The sequence below is a fragment of the Thamnophis sirtalis genome, unplaced genomic scaffold, assembly GCF_051295495.1.
Source record: "Thamnophis sirtalis isolate CommonGarterSnake01/CBP01778 unplaced genomic scaffold, rThaSir2_p1.2 scaffold_8, whole genome shotgun sequence".
In the NCBI taxonomy this organism is placed as follows: Eukaryota; Metazoa; Chordata; class Lepidosauria; order Squamata; family Natricidae; genus Thamnophis; species Thamnophis sirtalis.
Window position 1 is genome coordinate 53,759,450 of NW_028261388.1, and position 14,002 is coordinate 53,773,451.

The window sequence follows — 14,002 nt, forward strand, 5'->3', positions numbered from 1 at the left end:
ACATCATGGCCAGCCGTGGCTACCTAGACTATTTGCACCACCTGCTGCTGCGCGGAGCCGAGGTGGATCTGGCGCCCAGTGGACAGACCGCCCTGCATGCGGCTTGCGCAGCGGCCACCACTGACTGCATCCGGCTGCTGCAAGAGCAAGAGCTGAGTGCTCGCCCTGAGCAGCTGGCTGCGGAAGAGGAGGGGAGGGGGCTTCGGAAAGCTTTGGGGCATTTGAAAGTACCTGGCCGTTAGGTCGCCAGAGCCGGGTTTCAATGCCGCGTTTCTCCCCTTTTGGCTTTTTGAATTGTTGCAAAACAGGGCAGCTGCACTCCACGCAGGCAGGCAGGCAGGCAGGCAGGCAGCCCCTCCCTCCCTCCCTGCCACTCGCGGTTCGCCTGGTCGAGATCGAGCCTCGATCATCGAGGTCTATCTTGACACGCGCCTGAGGGCCAAAAAGGCAGCATGCCTCCGGCCAGCGCTCCGCTTACCTTCCGCTCAGGCTGAAGTTTGCTCGAAGAACTGACTCCTCCTGCCCAATGTAAGCATGCTCAACCAACTGCAAGGCATGATTCGCTGCTCCCAGATCAGGAGGCGGGAGAATCAGTGCCTCCTTTGCATACACATTTTTTTGCTTTTTAACCCTTTCTTAACTTTTAAAAGGCGAAAAATTCCTTATGCAAAGGAGGCCCCGAGTTCTCTAGCCTCCTCTTATAGTTAACACTAAGCACAGACTCCAAGTCACTGTGACTTGGAATCTGGTAGCAACTACCTTGGCTTTAATTATTTTAAAAAAATTCTTTAAAATTCTTTCCTTTCCCTCAGGAGACTGGTGAGGCCCCGCCTCCCCTGCCTCTAGTGACTGCACGTCCCTGCTGTCAATGTTGCATTATAGCATGCTAGCTGATAACCTCGCACGGCCCGGGTATTTATTTATAGGGGGAAAATGTACAGACCAAATGTGATTGTGGAGTACTCTGATATCGTTACCATGGCAACTCCACTCCACTGTACAGTAGAAGCCATTTTATGGCAGTACAGTAGAAGCCATTTCAAGGCACAACAGGCTGTATCATAACAGAACACACACGCTGAGGAGTGTTAGGGACAGGGCCGGATTTTCCTATAGGCTAACTAGGCTTCAGCCTAGGGCCTCAAGATCAAGAGGGGCCTACATTCAAACTGTTAGCAAAATTAAAATTACACTATTCTAAAAACAGTGAACACTAAAACACTGAACCGAAAATAAGGAGAAATTCTACGCATATGACTAATAAACAAACATAAAAATGTATTGGTTAAGATCGTCCCAGCGTCGCGGCAGTTGGGGAGCCCGCCCACGTTCCCGGCACCGGCGGTCAGGCGAGAGGCGTGGCCGCTCCCAGTAGCTGCCCCGTCGACACGGAGCCCACCAGCGGCCAGGCAGGTGAGCGCGAGGGGGCCAAGCCGGGCAGCTGAGCACAGCAGGGGAGGCGGCTAGCCTCGCTGCCTTTGCCGCAGAGCAGAGCCACCCTCCGTTGCGAGGCCAGCTATATATATCGATATATATTGATATATATCACAGTAATGATGTATTTTATTGTCTCTCATGTAATTTACAAACTTAAAAATGGGAGGTGAAAGGGCCTCATAAGTGGAATAGCCTAGGGCCTCTTTTCATCTAAATCCTGGTTAGGGGTGTTTTACCCCCACAGTATTTTTTTTTCAGAGAGTAAGTCACCTGTGTACCAAGTTTGGTTGAAATTGCTCGAGGCATTCCCGAGTTATGCTGTAACATACACACACAGGCATATATATATATGTATGTATGTAGTAGGTAGGTAGGTAGGTAGGTAGGTAGATAGGTAGATAGGTAGGTAGGTAGAGAGATAGAGATAGAAATAGAGATAGAGATAAATATAGATTTAGATATAGATATCTATAGAATATATATATATATATATATATATATATATATATATATATATATATATATATATATATATATATATATATATATATATATATATATATATATATATATTCTCCAGTTTTAATGTCTCTATCTAATAACAATTGCAAGGTTTCTCTTCTCCACTTCTGACCTTTTTTTACAACAATTATAAAAAAAATCATTACCCTACTTCCCCTCTTAATATTACAAAAATCCCATCAACATCTTATTCAATGTTTTTCCATTGTCAGATGTACTACTTATTATTTTGTCCCTGACCAAATAGGTCAAATTTGCTATTTCAGCCAGTTCTGCCCCGTTTTATCTAACTGTATTCTATTTTCTTTTCTTTTTTTCATGTACATCAATGCATGATAAAATGTCCCTTCTGTTTTTCACATTTCTAACATTGACTACAAGTTATCTTTATATATCTTGAATAATTTCTCTGGTATCATATACCAATGAATTTCATTTTATAACACTATTATTTTTGTCTAATATTCCAAAACTTTTATTTTTTCTTTGTTTGGCTTCTCCATATTTATTTTACAGATTTTTTCAATTTTTAATTCATTTTTTTCTGTCATATTTGTAGATCTTACATTCAGTCGCTCTTTCTGAGCAGCCAGGTCTCTTTTAACTAATGCAGTTATTGATGCTGTGACATTCCTCCATAATTCCTAAAGCATCCTTTGCAAAGAGTATATTGTATCCCCATTTTATATTACCTGTTGTCTTTCAGTAAATGATCCCTTTCTCTCTATTTCTGTAGCATTTGCTGCCTTTCTAGTTGTAGCCATTTTTATGATTTTTAATTTCAAATCCAAAAAAGGAGGAAGATAGAGTAAAAAAACACAAACTTTTTTTTCTATGTCCATAACTCTTTAGTCCCATTTATCATTCCGTATTTTTAGAATCACACAATGTTTCTCGGCTTCTTAAATTTAGCTATTAGTCCATTTTAACTTTTGTATTCCAGACTTGTGCCTTTTTCCTTTAAATTCTTTTAAATCTTCATAGTTATTTCCTTTCTTTTTACTATAGTCCCATGTGTCAACTTGTAAAGCATTTCCATATCTATTATCGAGTTGTCATGGGAGATAAGGGGGGGGGGAGCACATTCTATGCATACCTTCGGCTAGAGTTGAATCTCAGATTACCATAGCAGGTTTGTGGAATTCTACAAATTGCTGGAGCACCTCGTTAGATAATGTGATTTACGACACAGATTGAGAGGAGAGGAGAAACAGGGGCAAAGTTCAGCCATAACTTATGTGAGGTCAGATCTGATTCCGCTTGGGTATTGCCAAAATGTTGTTCATAATAAATGACTGGATTTCTTTTGAAACTTGGCTCGAGGCTCATGAATTAACTAGGGCATCTTTTGGAAACCTAACACCATGATGGCGAACCTATGGCACATGTGCGAGAGGTAACACACAGAGCCCTCTCTGTGGCATGCGCGCCATTGCCCCAGCTCAGCCAGCTGGTTGTCAAACTTCTGACACACGTATGTGCACCGGCCAGCTGGTCATCTGGTTTCGGGTGCTCTGGCTTGCGCATGCATGTGCATGCATGTGTACTTTCCAGTTTGGACACTCGGTGTCTAAAAGATTTGCCATCACTGCTATAGTACTTCCCAAAGATTGAAGGTACACTCAGCCAGGTGGCTTTGGAGTGAAGATCTCTTTTCACTTTAAATTCTTTCCATTCAAATGTCCTTCAGAAAGTGAAGCAAACCCACTATCCTTTAAATAGACATTGCCTGAGGCATCTTAGGTCTTAGTTCCTCTATACTTCTACTTCTTCCAGGTCCTACAAAGTAGCCCTTCAGAGTTAAAATAGACCATGTTGCAGCTTTCTCCTTGTTGGTTGTTATTTCAGACTATGCTGTTTGGCTGCCAGTATTTGCCTCTGCATAATTCCCAATGCATGGAGTTGTGCTAGTCAAACTACATTTTCATTCTCATTCCTTCCTTTTCAGAATGATAGAAATCTCACAGTAATTTTGCAAATATGCAATCTTTGTAAAGAATGGTGTACTTCTGAATCACATCATAAGTAATATAGCACAAGAAACTCTATGTCAGTGGCCATATGCAACCAGGCACCACATAAATACTATGCATAGAATACATAGATACATAAAATCATACATTCTGGTAGAAGTTTCCTAGGGATGGGCTCCAACATGAGTCAAAAGCTCAGAAAATTAAACCTCTGTTCCCAGTGATTGACCCAGCTTGGATCCTGCTATGTTATCCTGGGGCACATATATTTACCTTCATTTCTGAGACTAGGTAAATCTTATCTTGGTTAGAAGCAATACTGAACTAACCAGGTTTCAAATAGTACAAAAACACACAATGATGAGTTTTTTATGGTTGGACGTAATAATTTACAGTAACAATAAATTTAAAATCCCACAGTCAAATTAAAAATAACCTTCAACAGAACTTTTAGCTGAACAGTTTTTTAAATGTTTCTTTTCAAAGACAACTGCTTTTCTTGAAATAGATTAATTTCTGCACTCCCTTCCAGTCTCTGAGGCTTCTAATCAGTTAATTCTGAAGTGGGTGAGAAGATGTGCAATACGCCAGTTTAGCCTTAATTTTTATTTTCTACCTTTGTTTTAAAAAGATGAACTATTTTTCTCTGTAGCTAAAAGGGAAGGAGAATGGATAATCTGACACTGTATCAAGGGAATAGAACTGTCCTTCATGCAGAAATGGATTTTATGCTAGAGATAAGTGAACATAGACTGATACTCACAAACAGGAAAGTGGTGGAATTCTCTGCCTATTCACTAATGTAGTTTATACCCAACCTGAAACAGGGCTTATAAACCATAATGTGTTGGTGTACACATCACCTCCAGTCAAAACTAAACAAACATTATGAATTTAACATGAAGTGTGAAACCAGTCTGGGTCTTTCTTCAGTACAATTACAGGTAGTCCTCAGGTTACACCCACTGATTTAGAGCTATTCAAAGTTACACTGGTGCTGAACGAAGGAATTCATAACTGACTGTTTTGATGACGTGAACAAAATTTGGACACTTGGCATTCAAGTTGCCAGTTATGTTTTGAAAATGTCTAATTTGATTCATCATTAGAAAAGTAACTGCTTTAATAACAAGTATATTATATTTTTGTGTGCATTTTCTGCAGCGAGAATTTGTACTTTATGCAATATAACATTACATATACAGTATCTGTAATAGAGGAATAATTAAGGAGGGAGAAGGGGAAACAAAGATGATTTGCAAATTGCTTCCTTTTGCTCAAAAACCCAATTATAAGATGCATTTTGTTTTTAAAATGAGCAAGATTCCTTTCTTAAAAGAAAATATTACTGATAGCAAGGTATTTATATAGTAGAGCATAGTTGTGCAAGAGCACATGTGACAATTATGTCACAAAAATACCGCACTGATTTTAATCAATTGCTACAGATTTCAGATTACTTACAAGAATTTAAAAAAAATGCATTAGAATCAACAGGGTGAAAAAAAAGATATTCCATTTTTATACTCGCTACCTTGAACATACTTCACATTTAATTTCACCCTACTGCCATGGGCACTGTGTTGTTATGACAGCTGATCTACCACTGAATAGCTGTAAAAGAAAATCAACAAAAGATCGCTTCAGTGATTTTCAATGCAATTTATTGGAGCTTGTATCTTGCGGCTGCTGCCACCTGTCGGGGTAATGACACATGATGGGTGATTAAAGTGCAAGTCCTTAAATCAAAGCTGTGCGGATAGTCTGAAGAGGCAGAAAACAACACTTGGAGCTTGTTTATCTCTTACAGTGGGAGGACCTCATTAGGACAAAAACCAAAAAACCAAAACCTTGTGAGACTAACAAGAGCAAATGCTTGTGTCGAGGGGAAATTTTCATGTTTTCAAGGTTTAGCATAAATTTATCTGTAGCTTTTCTCAACATGCACATTACAAAACTACTTATTTGCTATTATGTGCCTGCATGAATTTGATTACCACAAGTGTAGTTCCAGGTGTTTGCCATTTATTTTTATAAAATTGCTGTTTTTAATTTCCACTGGACAGAAATCAAACCTTCCTATTGATATCTTAACCTGCATATGCCTCCAAAAATATATATTAATGAACAATTAGACATTTTTCCAGTTCAGGACAGAATTATAATAAAGAGTGGCATTGGGCAGAACTTCTCAAACAATGTTTTGTGGAAGCTTCTTTCAGGTGGCCTATGGAAAAGTTGTAGGACAGAATATCTGTAGGTGTTTTTGTCATTCAGTTTGGTGATAAAGTTTGAAGAATCCATACACACTAGTGGGGGATTAAGGTCTTTCAGATTATGGCACTAAATAGGAACTAAGATTGATTTGCAGTTAAAATGTGACTGGATGTTTGAAAAGAAAGATAGATAAAACAAATTCTGCATTCAGTTAATCATAAAGCTACATTCAAAGGTTTCCACACATGTTATGTTCATTCAGTACTATATACCATACACTTTATAGCGAAAACTCCAGCTGATTGGGATTGTAGCATGTTAGATTTTTTTTAAAAAAAAGATGATAAAGCCATTTTATCAGACTTACAGTATACCTGCTGTTTGTTAATTGTTTGCTGATGGTTTGCCAAACATAGATTCTACATAAAAAGTAATTTGATTGTTTAATTGTACTTGCTTATTTTAATTTTACTTACTTTACTATGATTATATCAATATAGGATTTCTAGTTTTAAATTATGGCTTTTGCTTATGTAAGATGATATGCTTATTTTATGCTCTTCCAGATAGAGTAAGTTTTCAACAGTGAAATGAGATAAACCCCTCATTATGCAGCATTTACGTCATCTGTGATCTATCCTCTAATAAGCAAATTTTGTTTCAAAAACTGAGTATCTGTATTAGCTTTTAAGTCTTGCATCCCACCTTTCCCTACTGAACTTCCCATTCTTGTGAGCATCTATTTTTGCCTTCTTTATCTAGTACATTCTCCGTAACAGTCTCAAATCATAAAATCAAATGACAAGCAGAAGCACAAAAGGCAAGCACAGTAATTCCACTGAGTCTGCTCAATTTTTATTTCCCTGTCAGCAAACTTTATTGATAATTTAGTACACTTGTTTCTTAGAAACTCACCTGTGACTGCAAAAAATCTTTGGGTCACTTTTTCACAACACTTGACTTAGCTAGCCCTGCTCAGGTCTATCCAAAATGAATTTTAAAATAGTAAAAACAATCCAGATTACTTTCAGACAGTGACGTGCAGTCACTAGAGGCAGAGGAGGCGGGGCCTCACCAGTCTCCTGAGGAAAAGGAAATTATTTTTAAAATAATTAAAAAGGCCAAGGTAGTTGCTCCCAGACTCTAAGTCACAGTGACTCTGAGTCTGTTTAGTGCTAACTGGAGGAGGAGGCTAGAGAACTATGGGCCTCCTTTGCATAAGGAATTTTTCGCCTTTTAAGAGTTAACCAAGGGTTAAAAAGCAAAAAATTCCATATGCAAATGAGGCACGTGATTCTCCCGCCTCCTCCTGCAGAGGGCACTTTGTTTAGAGCCTATTTTAAAACATTTAAGCAGAGTCATCCACGTGGTGACTCTAGCAACAACTAGCCTAGCCTGCCTGGCCCTGGCTAGACCAAATCTAGCATTTTTGATGCAGCTGGAAGGTATGTGGGTCAAAGGGAGGGGGCAGGGGGGAGGAATTCAATTTACTTGTAATTGTAATTTGTTTTTATTATGTGTATGTGCGTGTCTGTGGGAGGGGGGGCTTACCCGCCTCTGCTGGCGCGCGGGCTGGCACAACTATTTTTATTTTTCATTTTTCATTTTTTATTTTTTATTTTATTTTTTAATTTTTTAAAGCCATGCTGCCTTGGCGCACCATAGAGCGAAACATGTCCTGGTTTGTGGCCGGACGGCATGCACTTTAAAGTGCAAGCGTGCTGCCCGGCCACAAACCAGGACATGTTTCGCTGAATGGCTACCCAGCCCGGAAGGCATGCTGGCACTTTAGAGCATGGCCGCCATTCAGTGAAACATGTTTCGCTGAATGGTGGCCGAGCCCTGCCGGCACTCTAAAGTGCCGTCATGCCTTTAAAGTGCCGGCTTGCCTTCCGGGCCGGCTGGCGCGAAGGCATGCCGGCACTTTAGAGCTCGGTTGCCATTCAGCGAAACATGTTTCGCTGAATGGCAGCCGAGCCCTGCCTGCCAGCACTCTAAAGTGCCAGCATGCCTTTAAAGTGCCAGCTTGCCTTCTGGGTCGGCTGGCGCAGAAGGCAAGCTGGCACTTTAAAGGCATGATGGCACTTTAGAGTCTAAAGTGCCGGCATGCCGCCCAGAAGGCATGCCGGCACTTTAGAGCTCGGCCGCCATTCAGCGAAACATGTTTTGCTGAATGGCAGCCGAGCCCTGCCGGCACTCTAAAATGTTGATTGTATTCCTCCTTTGCTAGAGTCTCCAAGCAGTAGCAGACGCTGCAGGAGTGATTGTGGGGAGGCTGAGAGGTCTGGGCGACCCTCGTTCCCCAACTTCTTCCCCGGTGATCCCGAAGGTGCTCTGCACGCACTCAGGAGCCCGTCGCCACCACCCATTGGCGGCTTGGTGCTCCTCTGGCTGGAGTAGCTCGATTGGTGCTCGTTCGGCGCTGCCTCGGCGGCTCCACGTGGGTGCGGCGGCCATGGCGGCGGGCACGGAGGGAGGCAGCGGTGGCCCCCCGGCCCTGGTGGCAGGTGAGCGCTCCCCCTGGGAGGGTGGGGGGCTTCAGGGCCAGGGGGAGGGGCGCCCGGGGCGGCAGGGTGGGAGCTTGTGGAGGGACATGGGGGGAGGTCCTGTGGGGAGGGAGGGGGGGCAGGAGGTCCTGCCAAGGGTGGTTATAGATCAGTGATGTGTGGTGAACTTCATGGCCGGTGAGGGTCCCGCTCTATGGTGGACATGGTGCCAGGGCTTCGGCGGGGCTTTTGCGCTTGCCTCACCGGCCATGAAGCTCACCACATGTTACTGCTTTCAGATGTACTTAATTTAAACATTGGAAGGCAGGGAAGCTTAGTACCTGAAAGTAAGTGCTCCCATGTATAAGCTCTTCAACCAAACAAGGGAAATATCTTTTGCAGATATGTTGGTTTCAAATATAAGCCATTTTTTCAAGTTATTGTAATTTATTTCAAGTTTCTTATGAGCTAAATTGTACTTCTTCATCCACATTAGCTTTTATGTTGCTCTATCACAGGTAAAATTTTGTGCTGAGAGCTTCTAATTAGGAAGGAAACAGTGTAGGATGGGGGTGGGTGAGGCTTGCAAGTTTAAGCTCTGTATTTATTGCTAAGCTCACCACACAGAAAATGATGCCTATAGCACATTTCCTCCCCTGCCTCATTCTGAGCATATGGAAAGTCTACTAGAAAGAGACTCTGCAGACTAGATAAGCATATTATATTGGATTAATTAGCCTAGCAGGATGCATTACACTGGAATAAAGCTTGAAGCTTGCTTCTACTAGCATGTCTATACCACAGGACTGGAGCAGATAAGGCAATAGTACAGTGTTTTTCAACCTTAGCAAGTATAAGATGTGTAGACTTCATTTCCTAGGTACTGGCTGCAGAATTCTGGGAGTTGAAGATCACACATCTTGAACTTGCCAAATACTGTATTGAAAAATACTGCAATAGTATCAGCCGATAAGAATGAAGGTAAAAAGGAATTAGAAACCCTGCAAAAAGGCACAAATGTGAATAAAACATTTCAGCTATTTCACATAATTGCTTATTAGTGTATATTAAACACCATATAGATAAACTATGTTCTGGCATTCAACTACTAACTGTCATACAAATGTACAATGGGAACAGAAAGAATGTGTGTGCTGCTCAAAATGTATTTGGGTAGTTCCTAAATCTAAATAAAATAATAAAAATGACTCTATATGGAAGGTTGTTTTTATTTTTCTTTCTAAATGCTAAAAAATATGGCATTTATCTATTCAGAACTGCCTTTAACAATTGCTTTGGAAAAATCAGCATCATCCAAATTGTACAAAGTGCAGTAACTTATCTACTGTCTGGGTATTACATTGGTCAGTTCAAGCTTATCTGGGGGGGGGGGTGCTTCTATTTTATAGTACAAAATAAGTAAATTGGTATATTTTCAGATGTTTCAGATTGCAATTTCCATTATGCTAAATGTGGTAGTTGAATTTACAGAAGCTGTAGCCTAAACATCTGGCAGATATTAAGTTCTATTACTTTAGGGAAGAATGTACTTGGGGATGATGATTCTGGCATATAAATTAAACTCTTTTTATTTATCAATGAATACAATACAAAGTCTAACCATTGTCTTTCCTTCTTTTGTAATAATGTGAACTTAACGGGATTATAACAGCCCTTTTCAAATAATAGCCAAAATAAAAGAACAATAGCAAAAGCTTTTTTTAGTCTGTGTTCTTTCATTGCTTTACTTATTAGCTGTACAACTTTCTCTGCACCAAAATGATTTGGTGTGTGTTCACACACACACAAGAGATAGAGATAGAGATAGAAAGATAGATAGATAGATAGATAGATAGATAGATAGATAGATAGATAGATAGATAGATAGATAGATAGATAGATAGAATGAATGAATGAATGAATGAATGAATGAATGAATGAATGAATGAATGAATGAATGAATGAATGAATGTAAATCATAACTGGCAGATTGAATGTTACATTTTTCATGTCTTCAGACCTCAGGGAAAATTGATTATACAGATTCTTTATTTGCAAAAATTCACTGTGGATTCATTACCAAAAGGGCAGCTTTTGATTAAAAATGTCTAATATTCATTCTGAGACATTTGAAAATTATTCAACTGTTCTCATTTGCTCCCCCTTCCGCACTTCCTAAGCAAAAAAATCATTATTTAGGTCAGTGGTATCAAACTCATGTCATCATGGGACATATCTGGACTTTTTCCCCCTTTGCTAAACCAGGTGTGGCCAGTGGGTAACGCATCTGTCCTATGGGCTGCAAATTTGACAGCCCTGATTTAGGTAGTCCCTGTTGTAGCCACACCTGAACTTAAAAATTCTCTTCTGGTTTTGGTCCAAAATACTTTATTTAGGATTGTAGGCTTAAATACAAATCAAAAAGAAAGAAAAGAAAGCAAAATCTCAGAAATTCTACTAAGTATCATTTCACCGTTCAGAAATCTAGTTGTTTACTTTGACCATGCAAATGCACAATTAAGAATGTATGTTTGGAGCTAAGAATCACCACTTTCCAAAGCAACATAAATAAAACCTCATGATTCTGACTTGCAGAATATGGACAGTATAACTGTCATTACAATAAAGTATGAAAGTCAACTGAAATGTAAGCACCTCCGTGAAGGCATTCTGAAGCCCTTTCCCGTGATCTTTATTTAAGCTCTGTCCAGGTTTAACATATATTAGCAACATCAAGATGCCTCTCTGTACTCCAAAAATATAATGTTGAAGAAGCTCGTTGATCTTACAGAAATGTTTCACAGACGTCAACCCTTCCCTTTGCCTACTTACACTTCCTCACCTAAATTGTAACCAAGTGATTCAGCTGCAGCAAGAAGAATGTGCAAGTGTGCCTTAGAATGAATGCAAAATATTTTTTTTTCAAATCAGGAGTTGAAAGGTATCCTTTTGCAACTCAATAGTCATTACTATCAGGAAGAATTTCTTACTTTTAACAGTGAGGTACATGGACTTGCTGACGTCAGCCCCCACATCATTGCTGACCTTGCAGAGGTAGTATCCACTATCTTCTTCCAGAACATGCTTGATCAACAAGGAGCCATTTGTCAGAAGCTGGATACGCCCATTCAAGGCAATTGGTTGGAACTGGGGAACTCCAGCACCTATTGGGATAATAAACAAAATAAATCAGGAGACAAGATGCCTGAAAGAAGTAACTGATTTGATTGTTACTGGAACAAAATTGAAGTGACTTAGAAGTCCTTTTAAGTATATATACACACACACAAACACATACAGTACATACATATGAAATATGCAAAAGTTTTTCTTAAAATCTCTTGCAGTAATAATTGATAGGGAAGGTAGACAGGGACACACTTCTAAAAGTTACTTAAATTAAGAGCCACACTTGTAAATTTAGTAACTGCTAAAATATTCAAAAAGTGCATGCAAGTGTCAGGATATTTAAATACACTTCATCCTCAAGTTATGACTAGTCCTTTAATGACTGTTCAAAGTTACAATAGCATTGAATAAATGGTGCATGATAGGTTTTCATAGTTGCGCCTATTGCAGGGTCCTCGTGGTCTTGTGATCAAGATTTCTGACATTGCTTTCCAGCTTCCCCAAAACAAAGTCAATGGGAAAGGTGGCAGAAAGTAAAAAGTCACCATCATGTAAGCATCTCCCTTAATAATAGCAACTGACTCTGACAGAAATGCCATCTCTAAGCGATGCAGCTATATGGCATTGCACTTTACAACCTCTTCACTTAGTAATTCTGGTCTCTAGTACCATCATAAGCTAAAGTAAATGTACCCTGCAAAAATTAATAACTTGATCAATTAATTTTATCACTTTTGTTACAAGCAGGAAGTATTTTAGCATGATATATTACAAAGGGTGGGATATTTATATGCATATTTGCTTTTTGCTGTTATCATTGAGGATTAATTGCACAAAGTGCAATTAATGTGCAAGACTGGAATTTTCACTTAATTGGAATATCCAGTTAGAAATAATCAAGTATTAGACATAATTTTGCTTATAAACAGAAAAAAATTCTTCTGTTATCCATAACAACTCAATAAATAAAACTACAATCTTAAACCCAGGAATTGCAATAACACTCAGACTTCTTTACCATCTTATAGTGTTTTACAGTACTCTCTGGGTGGTTCATAATGACAGCATATTGCCCCCAGTAATCTAGGACCTCATTTTACCACCTCGGAAGGGTGAGTCAACCTTGAGATCAGGATCGAACTTCAGGCTATGGGAGAATTAGCCTGCAATACTGCATGCTAACTATTGCGCCACCAGGTCCATAATATAGAAAGAGATATTCATCTTGTCCTTGACTTATGAAGGGTCACTTAGCAACTGTACAAAGTTACCTTTCTAGAGCTACTTTTGACCTGGATTCAAAGATGTGTCACTTTTCATCCAAGAAGCTTTTTCAGCTCTGACTTGTCCACCCCAAGGATAAAACACAGACACAAACTGAGTAATGTGGTATATGCACTACAATGCAATAGACATGTACATATCTGTACATTGGAGAAACAAAACAACCAGTTCATAAATGCATGCACAACATAAGAGAACAAACCCATCAGGAGAACATTAAGCAGTCCATCTGCATTTAAAAGACAAAGGTCACTCTTTTGAAGACAGCAAAGTCCACATTTCAGACAGAGAGTACCCTTGGTTAGAAAGAGGGGTCAAAAAGGCCATCAATGTCAAAATTGAACAGCCCTCTCTCAACAGAGGGGGAGAGATATAACTTCATCTATCTCCAGTCTATAACATAATCCAAGCAGTTCCAAGAAGGCTCCACACCCATTTACTATACTTAGGTGACCATGAGGACACAGATAAACCTCCAAATAGCCTCAATGTCTCTGTAAAATAATGCAAATGACCATCTATCTGCAAGGAGTATAAACCCTTCCATTCCCCATCATCCAGTCAGTGCTTAAGAAACTTCTTGGATGAGAAGTGAAATGTCTTCAAAGGAAAAATAAGGAAGTCCGGTTGCCTCTTGAAAAAGCACCTTTGGGACAACCTGTATGACTAAGAATCTCCATAGACACCTGGATTCAAAGTTCTAACAGCTGCCAGCCCCCATGTTCATGTGATTGCTGTTTGGGCACTGGCAATTGGCCTGCATTTCTGTATCCCATTGGTAACGTGACCACAATTTACGTTTTCCCCCAGAAACAAGTATTTACTTTCAGTTTCTCGCAAAAAATGCCCATTGTGGACAATGGATTTGCTTAACAATCATGATGATTCACTTAATGATTGCTGCAGAAAAGCTGGCAAAATTGGGCATAGTCACATTGTGACTTGGCACAACTT

At 39.8% G+C, this 14,002-nt stretch overlaps 1 protein-coding gene across 1 annotated transcript in view; it reads right to left on the reverse strand.

Moving 5' to 3' along the window:
* The window catches only part of DSCAM (DS cell adhesion molecule), a 370,319-nt gene that overhangs the window by 138,350 nt on the left and 217,967 nt on the right, over window positions 1-14,002 (reverse strand). The window contains exon 11 of the mRNA XM_087721673.1: window positions 11,626-11,799. Within this exon, the coding sequence (XP_087577799.1) occupies window positions 11,626-11,799 (174 nt within the window). The remainder of the gene's footprint in view (window positions 1-11,625; window positions 11,800-14,002) is intronic.